We start from the raw sequence: 23,995 nt of genomic DNA, 5'->3' as shown, positions 1-23,995 counted from the left end.
AGACGGTATACTATGCACTACTTCCACTCATATCGCTCGCATGACATTTCACACTCACTTTTCCCATGACTCATGGGGCCCCGGGAGTCAGATGTAAGTGGCTGCACTCAGCCAGATGATTAGCTTGGCTGTCCATGGATGTATAATAGAAGGGGAATTATGCTCAACATGTGGAAGGGAGAGAGGAGATTGTTTGGATTGAGGTCATAGTAGATATTTTCCTTAACTCCATGTTTTGCGCTGCAGAACATGGAAATGACAGAGTTGAGTGGCTAAATGTAGATTTGGCGGGGAAGTTTGTGTTTCTATATTTAGCGCGTGTTAACAATGTGTTTACTACCAGGCAGTTGTGGGTTTTTGCTCGGTGGATGCGTCCGGGGGCGTCAATGAGAGGGTGTGTTTGTTTGCGTGCGTCTGCGGTTGAGTTTTTAAGGGGTTTGCGCACGTGGAAGGGTTGATTTGGGAAGGGAGTGTGTGTAGGTATGTGTAGGGCGTGGGCTGTCAACAGTCATCACAGTGCACTCAGCCATGAAGGACGCGTGAACATGGCCACTGACTGCTGAAGAGACAGACAGATGGGAAGAGTTGTTGGCAAATGCAGCAGATGGCTCGGTCAGTTGTTGCTTTTATATTTGTATTTTATATTTACTTTCTTACTCAGAAGAAAACAGTGATACACGAACAATCCTCCCCCATCAGCACCAGCTTAAAGGTCTGAAATGACATCACCAGCTACCAGCTCTCAGTGTATCGACGGTTTAAATGGCTCCGATGCCATTTGTGTCCGTGCAGTTAGGAAGCCCCCCCCCGGGACAGCGCCTGGAGGATCTGTTGACCTATTTCAGGATCTATAACGTGGTCAAAGTCGTCTCTCTGCAGCCAGCATCCTCTCCTGACCGTCCCCAGCCCCTCCCACCCCAGGACTCGCATCACCATGGGAACAATGACATCATAGTGGGGTAGGGCCGATGGGTGCCAAGAAGCATCTACTCTGCAGTGAGGAGGACATACATCTGAGTTAGAATCATAATTTAAATTCAATCTTCAAACTGTCTTGAAGGAGGAAAATCTAATTCGCAGACAGTAGTTTCTTTAAGAAAAATCTAAAATCCAATAATGCCAATCAATTCATCATCAAATGTCACAAGCAACATTTGATGCAGATTGCCAAAAGCTCAAAAAAGCACTATTTACTTTTACCACATCGTTTATTGTCATTGAATCACTTAATGTTTGTTTTATTTGAGTAGGGGGCTGATGGGAATGATACAGACCACCTGAAGTTCAGAGTAAGAAAGTCAGTTTTGCTGACAGCTGATTGGATGTGACAGAGCCTCATCATGATGGCATAGTGGTAAAAAATATAGGTTGTATATCATCAAACGCTTGCAGCAGGATTCCTAAATACTCTGCATCTATTAAGTCACACTACGTAAAGAAAAGTCACAGTGGATGTAAATCCCATTTTATCCGTCTTTATAGAAATACATGTCAGGGTGTGTCCCCCTCCAGCATCTATGCTGCTCTCAGAACAGTAGATTCATGGTCAGATATCAAGACTGTGATAAAGGATGGGGGAGGAAGTCGCAGTACTAGAAGTTTTTATTTTATAGTTATGTAGATACTGCATAGGGATCACTCAATTTGTATACATCATTTTACATATTTGCCTACTACAACTCAACTCTAATAGATAACACCATTAATGTTATTAATTAATTCAAGTTAATGCTAACTTTTCGTGAACTAAGCTGAAATCTACAGTCACATATAGAGAAAGTGTAGTGCCCCTTTACTGCATGTAATACGGTTCTTAATCTGCAAGAGATGGAATCAGCCCGTTTCCACCTTCTTATTACACACCGGCATGTGTTTGTGTGCGCTTTGCTCGTCATGCTGCTGTTCAACATATAAACAGTTCATTCACACTTCACTGGCAGCGCTCATTACCCGCCAATCCCCACATGTCTTGCTGAGTCACCATAACATAATCTGCCCGTCTGCTGGAGGAAGTCACTGGATCCTGGGTGGATTACAGGTCACAGCAACCTTGAGTGTCCCACTGTCCACCTCAGGGCTGGTGTCTAGTGTGACAGTTACCCATCAATCACTGCAACGTGTTACACAGAGACTGTGTTGGCATGGGTTGTGATACTTACACTAATCTAAATAGTGAAGTCCTTTGATGAAGCTTAGTACATTCAGACTTTTATACCAACTTTTAATTTATTCAGGCTAAGCTGAATCAAGTCTATATCTTATTATGTCATAGTCTTAGTTGAGATAACATTGGAGCCGTAATCCATGTAAATAACTTCATAATTGAGACAATAATATTGTGTAGATAATCACTTTGAAGTTAAGAAAAAACACTTTGATTCTGAAAATGTCCCCTTAGGTGACATGAGAGAAAGAGTAACTCAGGCAAATGATTCAATAATGCATTATTACAACACATATTGATTTAGGTGACAAAAAAATTAATTTCTCTGGATGGTAAGCCATTCCAGTGATGATAGGAATGTCGAAAATAATACCTTAAACTACAGAACACATACACTTACAGACAAAGAAAAAACACACACCCGGGCGCTCTCACAGAGGATTAAGGCCAGGTTGGCCTGAGACTAGCTGCCAGAGATTCCTCCCTCCTAAATGGATGGTGACATTCCGATGAGAGCGGCTCTCCGCGAAGGCGTGATGAGTGACCCAGATTGGGGTACGGTTGGCGGAGAGGGGGAGGGATGTGAGGTCGGATTAGAGACGGGGTGGAGTCGGTAGAGAAGAGGGATGCTAGGGCTGTAAGGTAGAACGCAGTACAGCAGGGGGGCATCAGAAAGACAAAAGGATTAAAAAAAAGAGAAGTGAGTCGAGCCTAAGGCCTGCTGCCACACCTTCTCTCTTGTCTCATGTCGGCATGTTCAATTGGACACATTGATCCCAAGATGTAATAGGATTTGACAGTCTTTCTTTGACTCCCAGCGCTGTTGATTTAACCCTTTCAAGATCAAGACACTGACTGTTCACATGCTGTGCTCTGGGCTGGATTTCTAGCTTTTCTGAAAGTATAATAGAATAAATTGGTGTGGGATTTTCTGAATTCCATAACGCAATGCAATTTATTACTAGTGTCAAAGGTGTCTTTTACTGCAGAAAAAAAGACACATTTTTGCCAATTTGCGTTAACTAAGCTAAGAGGAAGTTTCAGACTTCAACATTTTACATTTCTGCTAAGTAAATATGAAAGGTGTGTGTATAGGGTTTGGTCATTAGGTTTCATCGACAGGTAGAGTCATGTTCGTAGAAATCCAACTGAATGTTAAGATTTCTTATGTTGTCGTGCAGAGCATGTAAATAGAGAAAAGAGATGGGACCTGAAATTGAGCCCTGGGGGACGCCATAGTGGCAGACAAATTGCGATCTGACCCCTAGAGACTGTGTTAGTTATTTATGTTGTACCGTATCTTCAAATAGAATGATTAAGCATTTGTTCTGGGGGAAAAAAACAAAACAATTATGAGGTTTTCCGTCAGTAGAGAAAATATCTTACTTGGAAGGATGCCCCTCTTTCAAATGATCCTTTCCACCATAACACAATAAGACTAGTAAACAGCCAGAAGGAAGCTTTGAGAAAAGCCATTGTCGGATCACGTTAGCCACAAGAGGATGACAAGTTGTGCCTGGAGAGCAAGGTCCTGAGGGGTGGGCGAAGTAGACATCAGGAGATAAACAATTTGCCATGAGTTCAGTATCTCATGTTACAAGAAGTGGTAAATAAGAATATGGCACTTAAGATATCTTCTAATTATTGTTTCCCCGTTAAATGGCTTGTGTGTGGAGTTTTTCCTTTCCTAAACGAGGGTAGAAAAGGGCAGGGTGTTGTATGCTGTACAGATTGTACCCTGAAGCAGATTAGTGATCCATGATAGTTGGCTATCTACATAAAATGTATGTATCGAAGACATAATTTAAAGGTTTTTTGTTGGGTATCCACTGGTCTAAAACTTACCTGGTAACCAAAAAGAGAATACTTGTACAGCAACGACAAGTTATTTCACTTGGTTTATATCATTGACCTTGGCATTGTGATCACACAGAACAGGAAATATGTTAGCTTTGATTCACATGAATGCAAATATTGTAAATCGTCACCAATCCTGCCAGTTTTTCCTTAAGCCACTTTGTATTGAAAGTCAATTTAGTACCTTTTTATCAAATGAGAAAGCAACACATTTATGTAAGCAGCCATGGTTTATGCCAATCGATTTTGAAAGGGACAATGTGTGAATGCCAAGTGTGGCGTAACATTGCCAAAACAGCAGCTGGAAGCGGGTCAATGCAATTCAAAACCACCATCGGCACAATCTGGCTGTCAGCGCACCCGTTTTCTCCCTTAGCAACAGCTGGGACCAGACTCCTCTGAGCCCTGGGCGGAGGTTTTCAGTCTCAGACAGTTTGGAACAATATCTTTGAATGTCAGTAGGTCTTTCTCCTCCTCTCTTCTTTTTTTCTCCCTCTCATGCTCGTCTCTTCCCACTGCAGCAGACATTAGCCCCGATCACTGAGAGCCTGTCGTCATGCAGCGCTGCAGGGGAGGAGAGGAGAGAGACTGAGGAAGGAATGAGGAGGGAAGAGAGAGGCAGACAAATGAGAGTGGGATACAATACACCCAAAGGCTCTTTGGTTTTCAGAAGCTGCAGAGAAAAAGTAATGTAGAAATCTATCATAGATTTCTCTGCTTAGCAGGGTGGACAACTTGATTTTAACAGAATAGTTAGAAATGTTAAATATGCCTTCTTGCAGAGAGTTCCTTGCCATAAGAAGATTGATAGTGCAGTCACGTCTGTATGCTAATAAGTAACGTGCTACTAGTTGGCTTAGCTAAGCTAAAAGAGCGGGAAAAGGAGAAATATGTAGAGTACATGTAATCAAATGTAACACAATCGAGATACAATTAGGTTTGATATTGACAAACTACAAATGTTAGTAACCTCTGACTTTATTGTTCAAATATTTCTGATAAATATGTTTTCAAACAGATGAATGTGACCTGGAAATGATTCGTCAGGAGAGGAAGACGGAAATAGAATCAGGCTGAAAAAAAAAAAAACCTGGACGAGATAAAACTGGAAGAGAAAAGAGGAGAAAGTTAGATTTTAATAACAGTAGCTTAAGCTAGACAAAAAGCTCATATATAAAGGGACATCAGAAAACAGAATGGAGGAAGAAAGGAGGAAGAAAGGAGTCTCGGAGATCATTTGTTATGATGAAATTAGCCGCAGATGATGATAATGATGCAATTTAGCCCGGCTGCAAGGCAGGGGAGGGCCCCCTGCTAACGTTGTTTAAAAAGCAACATTATGGCTTCCTCTTCAGGGGAAAAAAAGCTTTTATGAGGGCGCTTGCTTGAATAGAATGCACTTTACTAGTGCATACTTAATTGGGAAGAGCTTGTTGCATGTCTGCGTTGGCTATATCTACAGTCACTTGGATGAAGTGCCGTGTGTAGGTGGAGCACTTCTTTTTTGTATGAATAGGGCAAGCCTGTCAAACCCATCTGCTGGACCCCTATAAGACCTGTACTGGTTGCCATGGCAACAACCTCCTTATCGTTGGTGAGAGGATATACAGGGTGTGTTCAAGGGCTTTTTTTCACCCTCTCACGAGCAGCTTGCTGCGGTACACCTCTAAAATGTGTGTGTATATCCCATTTTGATTTAGATTTTCTTTTACTAGTTTGTTCATTGTTGTGTGTTGGATTGAATCTTACCTTTTCATATGCGATTAGGTCAATACTCACAGTAATTAGTATGCAGAAAACCTTAGGGAACAGGCAGGAACACACATTTTGAAGGCATTTTTTTAAACCAAACAAATCATAACTGTACTAAATAACAAATCTAAAAGATATACTGTATATGCAGTCTTTCCTTTTTTGTCCGAGCACATGGATGCTGAGACAAAGACCAGCCGTTAGAGGAATAATGTTGCACCTCACTCCCTCTGGTGGCCAATTTCTGAACTTCACCACGCAGTGTCCATCCTCTTTCTTTCCACACATCTCATACTCATCTTTCTCTTTCCTTCTCCCACCACCTGCTCCACCAGGTGACCCGTCCCCCCCCCGGTGTCCCAGCATGGCAGACGGTCGGCAGCCGGACGAGCACTCGACCTCCAACGGCCAGGAGAACGGCAACAATGGCTACTCGGCCTACAGCTCTGCGTACAGGGAGAACGGATTCAACGGCGGGGCAGCTGCACACCCTGGAACGACAGGTAGGAACACAGAGTGTGTATGTGTGAGAGCATGTGCATGCAACACTGGCTCAGTGATATCGATTGGATTGCCTACTCATGCTGCCAGATGGGTAAATGTGATTGGTTTCACGGTGCCAAGCAAGGGCAGCCAATTTCCAAATGGAACGTGTTTCACATTTGAATGAGCGCTGAACATTAGCAATCTGCTGCAGCAGTGTGGTGCTTGATATTGCAGTGGTCCATATAGAATAGATGGATAGATAGAAGTTTCTGGACCTTTTCTGGAAGTAAACCAGAAGAACATGACTTTAGAGCTGCAACTAGTGATTAGTTAATATTTAAAAGAAATTCACATAATCAATAATATTCCAAGAAATGTGTTATTTTGTTGGTTTAAATACCCAAAAATATTGACTTTACATAGTGAATTAAACTTAAATATGAAGTTTGTCAATGTCTTTAGATTTGTTAGAATATAATAGAATTGGGAGGGATGAAACCCTCTTTAATGATCACACATGCAGAGCACACAGCACACACAGTGACATTTGACAGGAGTCTAGTACTAGGAGAAGTGGGCAGCTATTGTGCTTGAACTTCGATTTTGAGCAACTATAATGTGACTCAGTGTATGTTTTTTGACATTTTCACTATCTGAGGTAAGTTCAAATGCATCCATGTGCATTTGTCTTTTGAGTAAACTGGCCACTAATCAAATCCTAGAGGATAATTACATTCATCAAACACACAGCAGGTATTGTTCCACACTCAAAGAGAGGCCACACACACCGATAAGGTCACCACAGTTATTGGTCTTTCATTTCCTTCCTCCCATCCATGTCTTGTCTTGTGTCGTCTCTCTCTCTCTTTCTCTCTCTCCCCTCGCAGTGGATGACTCAGCCAATTTGCCTCCCTCCCCACCCCCCTCTCCATCCGCTGAGCAGATTGGGCCCGTGGCACAAGGTACACCCGCTCACACTTATTTTAACCACTCAGGGTGAGAGTGTGAATGGTGGTGAAAGTGGTAAAAACAATCTTGAAAAGAAGACACAGTTTTTAAAGTTTGAGCAGCCTTTCTGCATGATTAGAAAATAACTCCTTCCTCTTCTTCTAGTACCCTTACTTTTTAGCGTTCAATGCATTTTATGTAATCACCATATCACCTTTCTGGAGTCTGCAGCATGTGCCACATTGTCCTGTCCACTTTCACACTTCCTGTACACCATTTTAGTTCAATATTAGCTTCCTAACATATGCCAGTATGTTATTGGCTTCAGAAACTCAACAACACAAGCACATTCTCTGCCACTGGAGCCCTTCCTCTCACTACTCCACTTTCCCCTTCCCCTCTGTTGTTCCTTTGCTCATTGTGTCTATAGATTTTCTCAACAAGTAAATCACAGATTGACTTTCAGCTCAGAGAACAGCGCAGTCTGTTTTCTCATCATTTCCTTTCTTTGCATGTGGTATGCAATCACAATACAGTAGAATGTAGTCCCACTGCATCATTTAGGGACAATTATGTATCAATATTACTCAAATCTAACAGTAATTTAGTTTTCTGTACTAAAAAATGAGATACATTCGTAATAAAAACGTTTTTTTTAAACTGTTAGTGTTCCAATGATTATAAATCTCTTAAATTAATTGCAAAAAAAATGTAACAGAAGTTGTGTTAATTGCATCCCATGCATCTCCATCAGAGCTGAAAGTAACCCCATGTAACCCCAGTACTGTTGTCCTCCATGTCTCATCTATGTGCCCCCCCCCCCCCCCCCCTTCCCTGCTCAAAGAAGATAAAGTAGAGGTTGTCAGTCAGCAGCAGGAGTTGCAGGAGGAGGAAAAGGAGTCCCACAGTTACCAGGAGGAGGTGGCATATGAGCAGCCTGGAGCCTTAGAGCAGACAGATTATTTATCAGAACCCCAGGCTTTGGGCTACCAGCAAGCCCAGACACCTGAGGTTCTCAATGGAGGAAGTCATCAAAGTGAACAGATCCCGTCACAAAAAGGTGTGTGTGGTTTTTATGGGTTTTTGTGGGCGAGTGTAATGTATGTGTGAGCAATCCTTCCTCTATGAAAGCGAGTGAATTTCTACCCACTACTTATTTTTGCATGATCCTCTTGTGCTCTGCTAATGGGTACCGAAGATGTTCCGCTTTATTTTCTAAACTGTGACGTAGCTCGGGCTTTGCTGCCTACCAGCTTTGTTGCTCTTACTTCCTTAAGCTTCTGCTTCAATACCTGAAGTTGCCGTGTGCAAAATAATGTGACACAGCATTTTGATTTTGTGCTTTTTCACGCAAAACATAACCATTTGCTTCTCATCGGAGCCAAATTACAACCCCTGATCAACCGTATCGTAGTTGATCATTTTTTGCACTTGTGTATTGCCAGCTACATTGCAAATGCAAATATCACTGTCTATACTGTGTGTATATTTTGATGTGGGTTTTGTTGGAATATTGTGTGAAAGAAGGTGTTTCCAGGTACACGACCTGTATGGGTGCTTCATGAATAGGTCCTGAATGTATTTTTGGTCTGTTGGATATCACTTGCTTTGATTTGATTTCAATGTTGTTTTCATTTCATCCAATGGCAAAAGATAATTTTGTATTCCTATTGTTACTAAGGACACACTTAAAGCATAACATCCACCCTCATTGGACACATATCATTCTTATCTATGAGGTTAATTAAATCAACAATATAGCTCTAATTCATGTAATTTAGCATTTTATTATCCAAGCAATATAAAGTTTCATTTACATCCACTGTATTTTTGTAGTTGCATTAGAAAATTAACACTTTTACAGTTAGTTATATAAAAAAGAGTCATTATATATCATCAGGTTGACCATTTTGTATTTATCCTTGTACATTGCAATAGGAATTCAATGTGTACTTTTATTTCTGGTCATCTAACATCATGCAACTCATTCCTTCATTCCAGTTCGGCACGCTATCTTAGGTGATGTGACCCCCCCTGTGCTGTTGTGGCCTGCTGCAAAATACACTGTGTTTTGCTTGATGGAGAGCTACTGTATCTATGTGCAGAAGGCCTCAGCTTGACTGTATTGGCTAGCTTTTGTCGATGCATCAAGCTAAGCTTTTTAGCTTTTATGACTCAGCACACAGTTGTACAGTATCCTTGCAACTCACAGCCCAGCCGGAAGAAAGTATCAGTAAGGAGTCTTGTGAGTCTCCTGTGAAAGAAGATGAACCTCAAGGGGCGCCGCTACATGAGAAGCAGTTGGCAGTTGAAAGAGCAACACCTGAATGTGCAGAACTCGCCTCGACTGAATCTCCCACTCCGTCTGTGGAAGGAAAACTGCTCTTTGACACCTCAATGGAGCAAGGTGGAAAAGACACAAAGGAAGTAGAAGAAGTCGCTCCTGAGAGAGACCTGCCGGTAGAGTTGAAAGAAAATGAAGCAAAACAACCTCTACTGACAGAGGAGGACAAAGAGGGAGATATGTTACCCAGCGAATCAGGAGCCCCTATGTCTGAAAGGGAGGAAAAACAAGAGATGGTTGACCAGATAAATACCTCGGACCAAGATGGTGGCAGTGACAATAGATCGTATGAGATGCAAGTGACTGAGAATAAAGAAGGAGACCAAAAGCAAGAAGCAGTCGAGGCAAGTCCAGCACCTGGCACAGAGTTACAAGCGACATCAGATATTTTTGTGGAACACGTGTCTGGAGTGAAAACCTATTTTGAGACATCCTCAAAAAGCCACAGCGAGGCTCCATCACAAACCCAGAGCTATTACGAATTCAGCACAGCAGCGGAGGAAAAGTTAAGCGAGGAAACTAAAAGCATTGTGCAGAACGTCGAAGAACAACTGGATCAAAAAGACAGACCGATTCCTGGAAAGATGTCTCTTGAACATAGAAGCCTCTCCCTGAACATCACTGTCGGGTCTTCGGGGGGTCAGACAGTAAAGGAAGAGAAGTCCAGAACCTTGTGTCCAATCAGTGGAAGCTTTGACGAATCTGAGGTAAACCCTTCAACACCATCTTTGGAAAGTCAACATCCTCCAATTGTTACCCCAACTACCAGTGGATCCCCTGAAGATACCCCCACCAAAGAAGATACACCTTTGCCTTCTGATAAGCACAAATGTATTGAACATTCAGGCAGCATCTCTGAGATGTTGGACCTTGCTGGAGACTTGCCACGGCAATCATTAGAGAAGAGGGAGCTTGGCCACATGAGGCGAAAGTCTGTACCCGCCAATGTATCCGCTCTGGGAGGGGGTTCTTTGGCCAAGCTAGCCTTAGGAGATAAAACCCCAAGGGTGGTGGGAGGGGAAAGCCAGTTAGAGGACCTGGGCTACTGTGTCTTCCATGAGTACTCGGGGCCAATGCCTTCTCCTGCTGATGTACCCAATCCTGGGGACTCTCCACACCAAAGCTTCCCTTCTACAGAGACTGGAATTGAGGAGGAACTTGAAGTTGTTCAAAAAGAAACTCAACAACAAGACCGTAAAGAAATGATCCCTGAGATTTCTCCCAAAACTGTGATTGAAAAGAAAGGTTCGCCAGTAAAGAGTACCCTGATTCTTGAAAGGATCGTGACAAGTGGAGTAAAACCTGATCGCCTAAGAATCCCAATTACTTCTTCAAAAGACCGACTGACTGAGTTTCGTTTGGAGACTGGCCTGCCTGGGGACATAAAGAACCAAGCGATTCCTGAGGTAGACATTGAAAAAGACCCCTCCAGAGAGGCTTCTCCCATCCCACCAGACAGTTCCTTTACTTTCACTAATCTGGAACCTGAAAGCAAGGTTCCCAAAACTCCCACCACCCCCAAGAACCAAGATGATACACCCTCAGAAACCCAAGTTGCTGGAGACACGGCTGCAAAAGATGTGGTTCCAGTGGTCGAAGTAGAGAAGGATCAAGAGTCAGGAATTGATCAACTGAAGGAGATAGGGAAAGAATTTCAGAAATCTGAGCATGAGGAGTTAGAAGAATGTAAGGAAGAACCAGAACGGACAAACACGAATATATTTTCACCAACATCTCGGTCTTTAGGAGATAGCACAGAGAAAGATGACAAGAAGATTGAAACTGAGACAACTACAAGATTAGACGGTATAGAAATGAAAGAGACGCCAAAAGCAGAGAAAGTTGCCCAAATCCAGTTACAGGAAGTGACTCCTGATGAAGTCGCACCAATGCCACAATTATCCTCCCCAATCATCATCATACCTCAAGCTCAAGTAGAGGAAGAAGCAGATGAAGAGGATGATATTGAGATAGCTGAAGAACCTCAAGAGGTTATAGAGGAAGCCAAAGTGCCCGAGGGTTTTATCAAGGTGAGTCTGACCGTAGGCGATCAGACGGTGGAAGAAGACCCCACCTCAGAATGGAGTCACAGTGCACGCGATGAAGATGTAGACCCCGCGACAGACAGTTCGCACTTGTCTCCGTGTTCTGACCATGATGTACAGCAACTGGATGAAGGTGAAGCAGGCGATGGTAAAGGGGAAGACACAAAGATAAAAGGGGATGAAGGCATGGAAGAGGTGATTGAAGTTGTCACAGAAGACCCATCAGCGGAAGAGCTTGTTGGGTGTGATGGCATAGGCGATGAGAAAGAGAAGAAACCAATAGAGAATGAGGGGGAGAAGAGGACAGAGGAAATGGAGGTGAAAGAGAAAGACATTGAGATCGGTCAGGAGATGGAAGAGACCAGTCAGGCAGCGTACGATGAAACAACCATGGACGTCTCCATCCTTGATACAGACAGTAACTGGATGGACTCACAAGGTACCCAGAACTTGTTCAAATACAAATAGAAATCGCTTGTAAAATTAGGGAGGAATTCCCAAAGAGTGGATTGCACGTGCTGATTGGGTATCGTTTGCGGCCGCTATCTGCCCTGTCTCAAGGTCCTTATCACAAAATATATTGCGCTTTTGATATAATATTGAAATCTCTGTTAGAAGCTGAGTGCAGTTTGACCCTTTGTATGTAAGTGATTGCAATTATCCAGGGGCAAAGTATACATGGGCCTGAGGCAAATGCGTTGGTACTGCTCTTTCACTGCTCAACGACAACAACGGGCTCAGGGAAAAATAAATAAATCATGCTTGACCTTTTGACTCAACAGTAAAAGGAGAAGGGGCTCTGCACCACCCAGCAATTTGTGCACATTAATTAAAATGTGAGCAAAAAACTAAGTATAACCTAGACACCGTTTGCTTGGCAACTCACCCTTGGTCTGTTACACAGCTCCTTTTGTTCTTATTTGTGCAGATTAAGCGGACACAAAAGCTGTGCAATCCCTTTGTGAATTTGTTCCCTGGTGTATATCTAAAGATAAAAGAAAAAGCTAACCTACACCATGAAGTTTGTATGATAGTAAATCGTAATGTGTCTTTTGTACTATGCTAGCTTACTAGCTAGCTAAGAATGTGGAGAACTAGCCCTTTTTTAATCCCTCTCCACTGCAGATGATGACAAAAGTATCATGACTGAGCAAATCGAAGCCCTTCCTCAGGTCCAGAGTCCTACCAGTACACCTGTGGTGGACAGACCCGTAAACCGGGCCCCTGGCAGAGGAAGGGGCCACCCTGGCATCACTGAGAGTAAAGTGTCCCGCAAAGTCCCCGGTCACCTTCCACATGGTCCAAGAGAGGAGATGAAGAAGAAAAAAGGTTCCAATTATGTATTGTTGATTAGCTAACAAAGAGTGAGATGTACATTGTTCATACCTCTGTAGAAGGTAAAGAAAGTTTTACCACGGTTTGGATGTTGGTATAATCCTGTCTCTCCCTTTTGATAGTAGCTGTGCGGAGGGTTGATCAGAATAAGTTGTCAGCCCTCCAAAGTCGCTCTCCATGTCGAAAGAGTGTTGCCAAAGCGGCAGCCAGGCATCCTAGGCCCGCTGTGCTTCACGGCTCTGCTAGACGCAAGGCCACAGGTGAACACTCGTCACCGGGAATCGCCGCTGTGGATAGAGAGAGTGCAACCAAACTCTGATGAACAGAATCACGACCTTAAGATTTCTTTATTTTCACCCTGCAAAAAGCTGGGACAATTAAGGGGTTAAATTGATACACACAATATCAGGCATTTGATTGACTCTGCTCTCTCTCTATTGATGGCTCTAGGAGAAATCAATAAGGTGCAATGTAGCTGGCAAACATTCTGTGCTGTGGTCTCTGAGCTCAACTGCTTGGTCTTTTGTTTGTTTTCTAATTGTATCCATGTCAACAATGGATGGTGTCATGTTCTTGTTTCTTTCTTATTTTTGTATACTTTTGGATTTTTTGTATACTTTGCTGGATATGGCCGCGTTGTGTTTGGTCCGCTGGTGTAAACAAGTCTATGAATGTAAAAAATGGTTTTCCAGCTGTCTTTTCAGAGTACATCTTTGGATGTGAACGTGTGTTTTGTGTGAACATTCATCGCTAATGTCATTCCCTTTACATTGTGACTAAAGCAGGGCTTTTTCTTTGCAGGGATCGAAAGCCATATGCCCCTCAGTGTTGCCCACCAGTCCAGGGAGAGGACCACTGTAAGTACCATCAACAAGGACACACACTCGATATTAGCAACGGTGTTAGCATATTTCATCGAGAATATTTAAAATCGGAAATAGGATATTGTTGATTATTGGTGCTTTCATAACAATTTTACACAATAAAATGTATGTATAATATTCATCAGTAATGTTGATATTGTAATTATGCTATCATTTTAGTGTTATGCATCTGGGGCTTGTTGTATGCATGCCTTTTTCTTCCTTTTTTTAATTTCTGCATGCGTGCACGTTTATTTTGTCTTGCATGCCTACCTCTTTCCTAATGCCAGTCTCGGCAGAGAAGATCTGTGAGTATAGAAGTCAAATTAGCTTAGTAAGGGCACAGGTTTTACAATTTGATGCTCATGGTGTGCAGTGCATAGGCTCTTACCAATATCTTGAAATCCATCTTTCACCATTTCCTCCCTCTATCTTAAAACCTCATTGTGTTTCATGTCTTTTGTAAAAACATCCCTGTCTATTCCAGGTTTTTCTTAACAGAAAATCATCATAAGTGAAACTAAATTCATCTCAAATAACAAAACACTTTGCATGCAGTGTGTCTCCTTTCATCTCTCCATCTGTGTGTCCCCTCTTCCTCACATGCATGTTTCTTGCCTCTTGTCTTGGCTTCGGGGGTCCAGAGCCCCACGAGGGCCGTTCTGTTAAAGATGGCATTTCAGCGCGGGGGATCTAATAACATGCCCCCCCGGCCCGGCTCTGCCTGTAGCCTTAAACGGAGCCCCCTGGTGCGGGAGGGGCTCAGTGAGCCTCGCCCCTCCTCTGCATGTTCCCCTATGATAGACAATCGGGTGGAGAAGGTAAAACTAGGGATTGATAGGTAGCCAGAGTCCATAAAAAAGAAATGGAGCCCGGGTGACCCTTCAGTGTCTGCTTTCTCTCAGGAGAGAGCATACCGCAGCCCGGAGAAGAGGTCGTCCCTCCCCAGGCCGGCTAAATCTCTGACTCGCCACATCCCTGCTGCGGAACAAGATGACAGCACCCCCTCCAGGCCAACCTGTAAGAATACACACACAATCACAAGTACAGCACACAAGCTTGTTTGCCTCCCAATGTTCTCTCTTAAGCAGCAGATTGAATCTCTTGCACTCCTTAATGAAACTACCTTACGCTCCATTTCCTCTTTTCTCCTTGGCCTCCTTGTTTACTTATCTCCTTTTTTCCTCCTTGTCCCTTTGCCTCTCAAAGCGATCCAGTCCAGAGCGGACAACAGGTCTGGAAGACCCCCTGGTATGGCAGGTAGACCACCTAGTAGATCTGATAGTAGCTGTTAGATCCCATCACACCCTCCTCGTCAACGTATGGCATCTAGTTTGTAGAAAAAGTGTTTTTCGTCTTTTGAAACATCAAAATAAGGACTCACTATCATTCTGTATTACCATCCGTTGACGACACGTTCATTCATCTTGGTCACACAGGGGTGTCTGCAGGTTTGAAAAACACTATTTATTATCAAATGATCCCCTTCTATTGCCTTTCCCTCTTAACAAAAGATTCCTGATTTGCCAGAACGTCTGTTTTCTTCCCATTTACAAGAAGACATAACAAGAGATACACAATAAGGAACAAAATACAATACATTAAAACTGAGTAGACCTAACCCTGGTTTTAAAAAGTACTATGAAATATGCTTAATCTAAATATACCCATTATTAATATACTAATTGTGTATATTTGAGCGTTCTAACAATGTGTTTAGTGTGCTAATGGTATATCATGAGTGCTACTTAAAATATACAAAAACACTATAAAGTGTGCTTGACTGTATTATTGTGAGACCAATGTACTAAAGTAAAAAACAAATAATTATATAATGAGCACTCTTTATTACAACTTTATGTGACAAAAAAGTTAATTTAAATTACATTTTGTATAACTTCAAAGTCATACAAATGTTATTTAAAATGTAATTTCCACACACTTTGATTGCATTATAATAAATGAATAAAACATGAATAGATTTGATTGCCTCTATATTATGAGTAAATAATTAATAATGGATTCATATATAATTGAAGAAAGTAAATACAATATATCTATAAAAGTATGGCATTAAGATTATGCATTTTAATGCTGTCTCAATAGTTCACTTACGTTTATTTGAGTATATTTCATCAGCAGTTATAATCAACAATTCAATTTAGAAGGCATACCTCTATTAGGTTCAGTGTACTTTTCTTAACTAGGTTAATTATTCCTAACTTAAATAGGTGCGCTATTTATTGTATTTTGTTCCTATAATTGTCTTTATTTCATTAGAGTTCTCTTTGGATGTGTTAAATGTGGCTTTGTCAAACCTGCAGTGACCTCATCAGAGGTACAGGTGGTATCCATAACAACAGGTCGCTGCTCTTTGTTCTTATTCAGGATGATGTTGACTAAAATCCTATTGGTCCTGCACCTGTAACCCAGCAACAAGGTGCCGGCGTTAAATGAATGCAGCTGCCTGTGTGTGCTTCCACATATCTCCTTGTTTAACCTGTTGATGGTTTTGTGCTGATCCATATTTTCTCCCGTCATTCTTCTTCCAGAAAGGTTTTTTTCATATCATCATCTTTCTTCTTTTCCTCACTCTAATCCAGAATTTTCCGCCTGTAACCTCCAGGTACAGAGTCTGCGCGTTCCCGATCAGTCCGCAGCGGCGCCTCCACCCCCGGCTCCACCGCCGTGACCCCCGGCTCCCCCCCAACCTACTCCTGCCGCACCCCCGGCACTCGCACCCCCGGCAGCCACACGCCCAAGTCCTTCAGCATCCTCCAGGAGAAGAAGGTGGCGGTGATCCGGACCCCGCCCAAGTCTCCGTCCTCCATCCAACGGCAGCTGAAGGTGCTCAATCAGCCGCTGCCCGACCTGACGAACATAAAGTCCAAGATCGGGTCCACCTCCAACCTCAAGCACCAGCCCAAAGGGGGACAGGTAATAGAGACAGGGGTCAGGATGTTATTGAACTATGACATCATTTTTAGGATTCCAAAAGAACATCTCATGTTTAGGGGACTTTAAAAGGATGCAGATGTTGGGAAGATTTTCTAAATAAAAGAATCCCCTTTTCACTTTGACAGGTACAAAAGCTACTAAGATATATATGTATATATATTAACAGTCTATAAACAGCAGATACAAAGACAGATTGACATACATATGTATTTTGCTGACATATTTACCTCCTAGTTGACTAATGACATCCGAGATTTAGTGCAGTGTTCTGTTAAATTCTCCAAAATAAGGACATACAAACTGTATAGTCATCCATTGAAAAAAACATTCACAAAAACATTTATATTTGTATATTTCTGACATCATATTGAACGATTTCTGGATAATTAAGTTTTTCAGTGCAGTTACCTATTTTGCCCACATGGGGGCGGTAAAGGACAAGTTTATGTCACATCTTTAAATAAAAAAGCTTATTTTTTTGTGCAAAACGAATCATTCTATTACATTTAAACTGTAGTAGCACATGTAGAGAGGTATATATTATTTCAGAAAATATTTGTATACCTTGGTTAATCTTTCTGTGCAATATTAACATCCATAAATTATTTTTTTACATACAATATGCAATGCAATGAACTCTTAACAGATACAATAAAACACATGAAAAGACAGAAACATTTAAAAATAAAAGGAATTATTATGTCATTTATGTGAATATTAACGTATAAGAGTTTGCAGTTTCAGCTAGTTTACTCGATATTTGATTCCACTATTTTGCAGCATATAACAACCCTCTTCTTCTGTGTCTCTTCCCCTGAGTTGTTGAGATGTCGTAAATATCTGTCTTCACATCTTCACTATCACTCTCTGCCTCTAACTGCTGCCGTCACTTCCTCTCACCGTCCTCTCCGTCATCGGCTGCCTGCGGCCTCTTGCCCTGACTTCCCCTTTTCCCTTCTCTTTACCTCTCTCACATGTCCGCCTATTTAAAGAAGATGCAAACCGTCTTCATCTTGAAACAGCTTTCCTCTGGAAAACATTCCTTTTAGTGCCTCCGAGAAGCAGTCAGCCTGCAGAATCCTTTCTCACGGGATCTGCTCTCGTCATCGCCGTGCAGGATTGTCCCTCCGGCTCTCTGTATTAATAATTGCGAGCGGACGTAATTACTTATTGAGAAGTTGCATTCAAGGACACAGGATGAAAATATATCACCTCACACAACAGATCCTGAAAAAGGGATTCTGAATTGGGTGATGAATGTTAAAAGAGCTGCCCTTAAGTTCTTGCATCATGCATGGTTTCCTCCAATATTAATGATTTAACACACACTGGACTTATTGCCCCTCTTATCTTTATCTATATGGTTTGTAAAAACATAACCATGGCAACAGACAGTGTTCGGCGAGACTTTTGATTAAGGGGTTGTTTGCAGGAAGAGCGGAGTTCTTCCTTCCTCTTTGGGGAAAAATGAGACATAGACATGTGTAATGAAGCTGAGTAACAATCAGCATATTTTCAGGCATTTTATTTTTCAAAAATCTAGAATACAAATATATTTCATACTTTAAAATAGCATTTTATTACATTTTTACAATCATAATAATGTCATTTTATCTTATCATTAAAATATATATATTTTTTATTAAATATTTCTACATAGATTTTATTATTTTTAAATAATTGAATGTTTAGGATATATTTTTGCTGTAATTTTCATCTGTTAGTATCTTATATTTTAATTATTTATAAAAGCTGCAATGCCAATTTCAGTTTAGAAAATGTGTTAAATATTTAAAAAATATTTTTAGGTAATAGTTAAAAACAAATGTATAATATAGTCTCACTATGCCAAAGTTAAAATACTTGTATTGCTTATTTTTTCTCAGCAACATACAAAATAATAATGATAATCATTTTAATTAATATCGATTAATATATTTGAATTTGAATATAGATTGCTATTTCAGAAGAAAACTAGAAAATATCCACAATTCAAAGGACATATTCTTAGTGAGTGGGTCCAGTGCATTGTCCTTGGTTGACCTTGCAGCTGTCTGTCCTGCAGCAGCTGCAGAGAGCAGTGTAAGAACCTCAAAGAAAAACATGAGAGATGGATAAAAAGAGCAGTGTTAGTGTCCATATGTGTGCGTGCATGTGAGAGGAGGAGCTGTCAAAAGAATCCAGGTCAGATCAGTGTCGAGGAGACAGAGGCTCTCTGTCAGGCGGCGCGTGTCCCCCCCCTCCTCCTTTTTATTCCTCCCTCCCTTTGTGTTCACTTTAGCACTTGTAACAATGGTGTAGGTGTATTTTAATGTATTTTCTATTTAACAAAATAACACAAAATGGTTCACAAAGGCAGAAATACTGCCATTGGTTGTATTAAACTGCAATTTCGCACAATACTGTTTGTATTATTTTGGCCATTTTCACATTAATTTGCATCTGTTCATGTAAATTTATCACTCCACCCCACAGTAATCTAAAAGAGGCACATATAGTGTTTTTTTTTATTTATTTGATTTTGTTTTAGGTTCAAATTTTAAACGAGAAGGTGGACTTCAGTCATGTTCAGCCAAAGTGCCGCTCCAAGGATAATCTGAGGCACACGCCCAAAGGAGGCAATGTATGTAAACTTTCGCTTCTCTGTCTCCTTTCCTCTCTCCTTTCTTTCTCTCTCTTTTCAGCGGGGGCTGTTCTCTCATTCTACTTGTATACGTTCATCTGTCTGCACATCAGCTTGTCTATCTTTGGCTTGTTTCGGGGACATTCCATACCAACTAAGAATACATATTTGATCAAGACTGTGTGGATTACATCGCTAAATGTGCAGCTTGTGAGAAATGTCTTTAACCCTGCATAAACTCCAAAACTGAAAGGCTTGTGTCTGTGGTTTAGAAATTCCCCTGCGCTGAAGTCGGTGCAGAGGGATTGATAGGTCGTGGATTTAAAATTGGGACACTTTTATGGGATTATTTTGAACAGGAGTGCATTTTAAGCTCCTCCTATCCAGTTTGAACTGAGTGTTTTGCTCACCCTGTCCTTCCCAGGTCATGATTCCAAGTGTTAAACTGGACTTTAGCCACGTTCAGGCTAAGTGTGGCTCCCTGGACAAAATCCAGCACGCAGCAGGCGGTGGAAACGTGAGTTACAACACATTCAATTTCATCATTTAGCCATGTGATTTATAGTTGTTTTTGTGTCCCTCTGAATGTAATTTCCCATCAGCTTTTGCACCAGAAATATCCTGTTTGATATTTGCTCTAGGCACATAGTCATAGTACAATCTTAGTGTAAACACGTCTCTACAGCATGCACTCTGTATCTTTGTTTTACTCACAGTAATTCATTTCATCCATGGACAATAAAGTTTATTTAAAGCATCTGCTCCCTTTAGCATAACATAGCGCCTGCGTTGTGTTGAATGATGTGCTTTCGCCATGTTTCTCTGGTTAAAAACCCCCCCCCCAAAAACAAGTAATTTTTCTTTATTAAGGTAACATATGTTAAAGGCTCCTATTATGCGCTTTAATATGTGCTTCTGCTGCTACCCACAGATCCAAATCCAGACCAAGAAGATCGACGTGAGCCACGTCACCGCCAAATGTGGCTCCATGTCCAACATCCGCCACAGACCAGGTATGTTATTCGAGGAAAAGGAACATCGACACTAGTTGTTTGATTATCCAATATTAAATTACGTTTTTTTTTAGTAGTAGGCACAGTTTTGTTTAAGATTAAAAGGGTTCGAACTTCTTATGGAAGAAAATACTTGAACAGGTTAAAAGTATTCAATTTTATGTTACAAGAATGTCTTAGTGCGACTTAATGTGAAAATTAGAATGTAGATTGAGGATAGCAACACATTTCAAAATAAGGAAATACCCTTGCTGTACCTCAAACAACCCCATTTTCAAAGTATGCCTTTAAGAGTTGGGTCACATTAATGCAGACATGTGTGTTAGGTTGCGTGGAAAGGGTAGGACCCAAATGCAGACTACAAAAAAGGTAAAAGGTCTAGAAATAAAAAGCGAGCTTTATTTTAAAAGCTGAACAAAAACATGACATGAAACACATAGGTAGCACAAAAACTAACCGTGACCAACATGGAGGGAGACAGGAGAGACAATGAACCGACAAGGCACACAGGGGAAGACAAGACTAAATACAGAGAGGGGTAATCACAAGACAAGACACAGCTAGGGTAAGGGAAGCAGAAACACAAGGGCAACAGGTGAACACAATCAGACAATCAGACACACCAGGGAAACTAACGACAGGAAGGCAAACACAGGAAGAAGGATCAGACAAGACACAAGGAGGAAAACATTTCAAAATAAAAGGTGGAAAATGAAAACAACCCAAAACCGTGACAATGTGGTTGATCAGTATTTTTATTTTATTTTATTGTGCATTTTTGCCTTAATGTCGAAATAGGAAAATATTCCTATTGATGTTATTATAATGATTTCAACGATGGCCTTAATGATACTGTCTGAGTAAAGAAAGTGAATCGATAAAGCTGCTGTTGTCCTACTGTGCACACTTATGGCGCATTTCCACTGCAGCGTGTAGCACGGTTTAAGCGTGCCGTGCCAAACCCGGCCCGTTTTTTGTTGCGTTTCCGCTAGGCGTAGTTCCGGCTAACGGGTACTTTTTCACAGTTTTTCTGGCCCTCCAAAATCGTGGTTCTTTCCGGGCCAACAACCGGGCTGAGTATGCTATACCCTAGTGTCGGCAAGGGGGCTACAACTACAACAAAATGAACATATTTGACCGTGATTTAATTGTAATACACGTTTCAAAATGATGCCGAAGTAACAACATACTGATACCGGTTAGTAAAACCGGCCCTGCAGTGGAAATGAGCCATTCGATTCTTTGCCCTGAGTGTTGCCTGCAGGGTGTGATGCTCCTCTTCTCATTCTGTCTTGTTCCCAGGGGGAGGTCAAGTGCGCATCGACAATGTGAAGCTGGACTTTAAAGACAAGGCCCATTCCAAGGTCGGCTCACTGAGCAACACCAGCCACACTCCAGGAGGCGGGAATATCATGGTAAAAAGACCCTTCTAGCAGTCATAAAGCTTTATTTGTATAGCCCTACCCAACATGTGTATAATGAAACCTACATCATTCTTTGAAGGTAAAAACGGCTAGAGAATATATACAATAAAATAAAAAAATAAAAGCAAACCGATGAAAGAAATTAAACAAAAGATGAATAGTCTGATAAAAAAATAATAAGAACAATTAAAAAAAAATATATATATATAACATTTCTTTCTTTAACACCCCTGATATTTTTCCTGGCAGATCGAGAGCCACAAGCTGAACTTCCGGGAACAAGCCAAAGCGCGAGTGGATCACGGCGCGGAAATCGTGGTCACCCACTCCCCGGGGATGGAGACGGGAGGGATGTCCCCCCGCCTCTCCTCCACCGGAAGCATCAACATGCTGGAGTCACCCCACCTCGTCACGCTGGCCCAGGATGTCACCGCTGCCCTGGCCAAGCAGGGCTTATGAGCGAGATATCTCCGCTTCGGATACCCTCCAAAATCCACACCATCACTCCTCTTCCCATTAATCACTCGTCCAGTGTTCTCCCAAGATCCTTCACTGCAACACTCGACCCCACAGTTGTAGCAGATCGTCCATCAACGACCCCTCCAGACCTTGCAGTGGGATTTTAAAAATGGAATCCTTAGATTATAATTCATTCACACACCTGGTCATTCTTTATTTCTCATTTGTCACTCAAGTATGGACTTTTCTGTTTCATTTTAAATAAGTGGAGTGCTAAGGTTTGTCTAAGAAGGCTGTTTTACGATTGTACAGTGTTTTTTGTGCGTGAAAAGCATCACATTCCACATGTATGGGGATACACGGTGAGATGAGCTCATGCATTATGTTCATTCAGAATTGATGGTACTGAATGCAAGAAATAGTCTTAAAGAAACGACTGTGTGAGATACTAAACTTACAGAAATGTAATGGCTTGTACCTGCAAAAGAATGGCTGATTAGCATGTCTGCTAACATGTGACATGACATTTTTATTTGTGCGTTGGTTGGTTTTAATCTTATGATTTCCTATTTGATTGTTGAAAAAAACGTTTTTCTTTTTATATATATGTCACTGTAGTGGAAGTTTTGTATGTTCCCTGTGGCTGCACTGGCTTATTAGCACTTAAATGTGGATAACCACTGCAGTTATGTCGAGTCAAGCGCTGAAAGACTAGCTTTCCAATAGATTTGTCTTTTCTTTTCCGCAATCATTTGGCTGCTCTTTTCGTTCGGTTGTGATTATTTTAGGCTACAACAATGCTGTTATGCTGGCATGGCAAATACATTATAATAAATTAGATCTATTTGGTGCAATCTTAAAGTTTTCAGTGTGAGTGTAAATGGCCACGATGCATTCTAGTGTCTATACTTTTAGGTCAAATCCCAAAACTGTCCCCCTGCTTCTCCTTTTGCAGAGACCGGGCTGTACAATGTATTTGAATGGGCAAAGTTTGTTTGAAAAGTGGAAAAAAAATAAGCTTTATATGATGACATTCCATTAAGAGAGCAGCTATCTTGTGCGATTAAACCAGTAACTAAGCCGAAACGACAAAGATGTGAAGAATGGGAGTCACCTGCAGCTGTTAGAATTCATTTTAAAAAAAGAATAAAAAATAAAACAGTTTGAGCATATTTTCTGCTCACCATTGTAAAACCTCTCTGCCCCCCTTTCCCTCCTCCCCCAGTGTAAGTTACCTCTGCAGTGTGTCTCTGTGCTTCCTCTATTCTTGCTCTCCCTCTTCCTCGACCCCTCTTTGCCTGTGTAAGTGTATTTAAAATACCATGTAGATGTGTGCAAACGTTCCCATGTTTGAGATGTACTGATGACAAATTCTCCTACAGGATGATGACAACAGAAATAAAGACATAAAAACAGGTTGACCATAGTCTCTCGTTTTAAGTCTCAGAAAATGTGTGATCAATGTATCTTATATATCTTTGAAATGATACTAAAGTGTTAAATCTTTGATAAAAAAAAGTCTCCTTGGATTTTTATTACAACTTTTATTGGTGAAAACAAATGATGTATGTATTAACAAATGTTAATGCTTTTTAATGTAATTTATGGACTTCATATTTAAAAAAGTTTACATAAAATACCTAAGGAGCCTGATGTGATGTTGTATATTTATGAATCTGTGTTAAGTTAACTTTGCTAGCTTAGTAGCCTTAACAGACATGCAA

General features: G+C 41.3%; 1 protein-coding gene across 2 annotated transcripts in view; it reads left to right on the top strand.

Moving 5' to 3' along the window:
• LOC117499089 (microtubule-associated protein 2-like) overlaps positions 1 to 23,690 on the top strand; it is a 50,201-nt gene extending 26,511 nt beyond the window's left edge. Inside the window, exons 4-17 of one of the 2 annotated variants that reach the window (XM_034151383.1) lie at positions 6,109 to 6,276; positions 7,147 to 7,221; positions 9,420 to 12,035; positions 12,722 to 12,925; positions 13,054 to 13,191; positions 13,733 to 13,788; positions 14,700 to 14,814; positions 15,004 to 15,054; positions 16,421 to 16,731; positions 19,283 to 19,375; positions 19,800 to 19,892; positions 20,307 to 20,388; positions 21,691 to 21,803; positions 22,062 to 23,690. In XM_034151383.1, coding sequence (XP_034007274.1) covers positions 6,138 to 6,276; positions 7,147 to 7,221; positions 9,420 to 12,035; positions 12,722 to 12,925; positions 13,054 to 13,191; positions 13,733 to 13,788; positions 14,700 to 14,814; positions 15,004 to 15,054; positions 16,421 to 16,731; positions 19,283 to 19,375; positions 19,800 to 19,892; positions 20,307 to 20,388; positions 21,691 to 21,803; positions 22,062 to 22,271 — 4,296 coding nt within the window. In that variant the 5' untranslated portion in view covers positions 6,109 to 6,137 and the 3' untranslated portion in view covers positions 22,272 to 23,690. The remainder of the gene's footprint in view (positions 1 to 6,108; positions 6,277 to 7,146; positions 7,222 to 9,419; positions 12,036 to 12,721; positions 12,926 to 13,053; positions 13,192 to 13,732; positions 13,789 to 14,699; positions 14,815 to 15,003; positions 15,055 to 16,420; positions 16,732 to 19,282; positions 19,376 to 19,799; positions 19,893 to 20,306; positions 20,389 to 21,690; positions 21,804 to 22,061) is intronic. The other variant, XM_034151384.1, reaches the window with a different exon arrangement.
• The last annotated feature ends 305 nt before the right edge of the window (positions 23,691 to 23,995 follow it).

The sequence above is a fragment of the Trematomus bernacchii genome, unplaced genomic scaffold, assembly GCF_902827165.1.
Source record: "Trematomus bernacchii unplaced genomic scaffold, fTreBer1.1, whole genome shotgun sequence".
Taxonomy (NCBI): domain Eukaryota; kingdom Metazoa; phylum Chordata; class Actinopteri; order Perciformes; family Nototheniidae; genus Trematomus; species Trematomus bernacchii.
The sequence above is the reverse complement of the archived record's forward strand: the minus strand, read 5'-3'. Positions and strand labels throughout refer to the sequence as shown.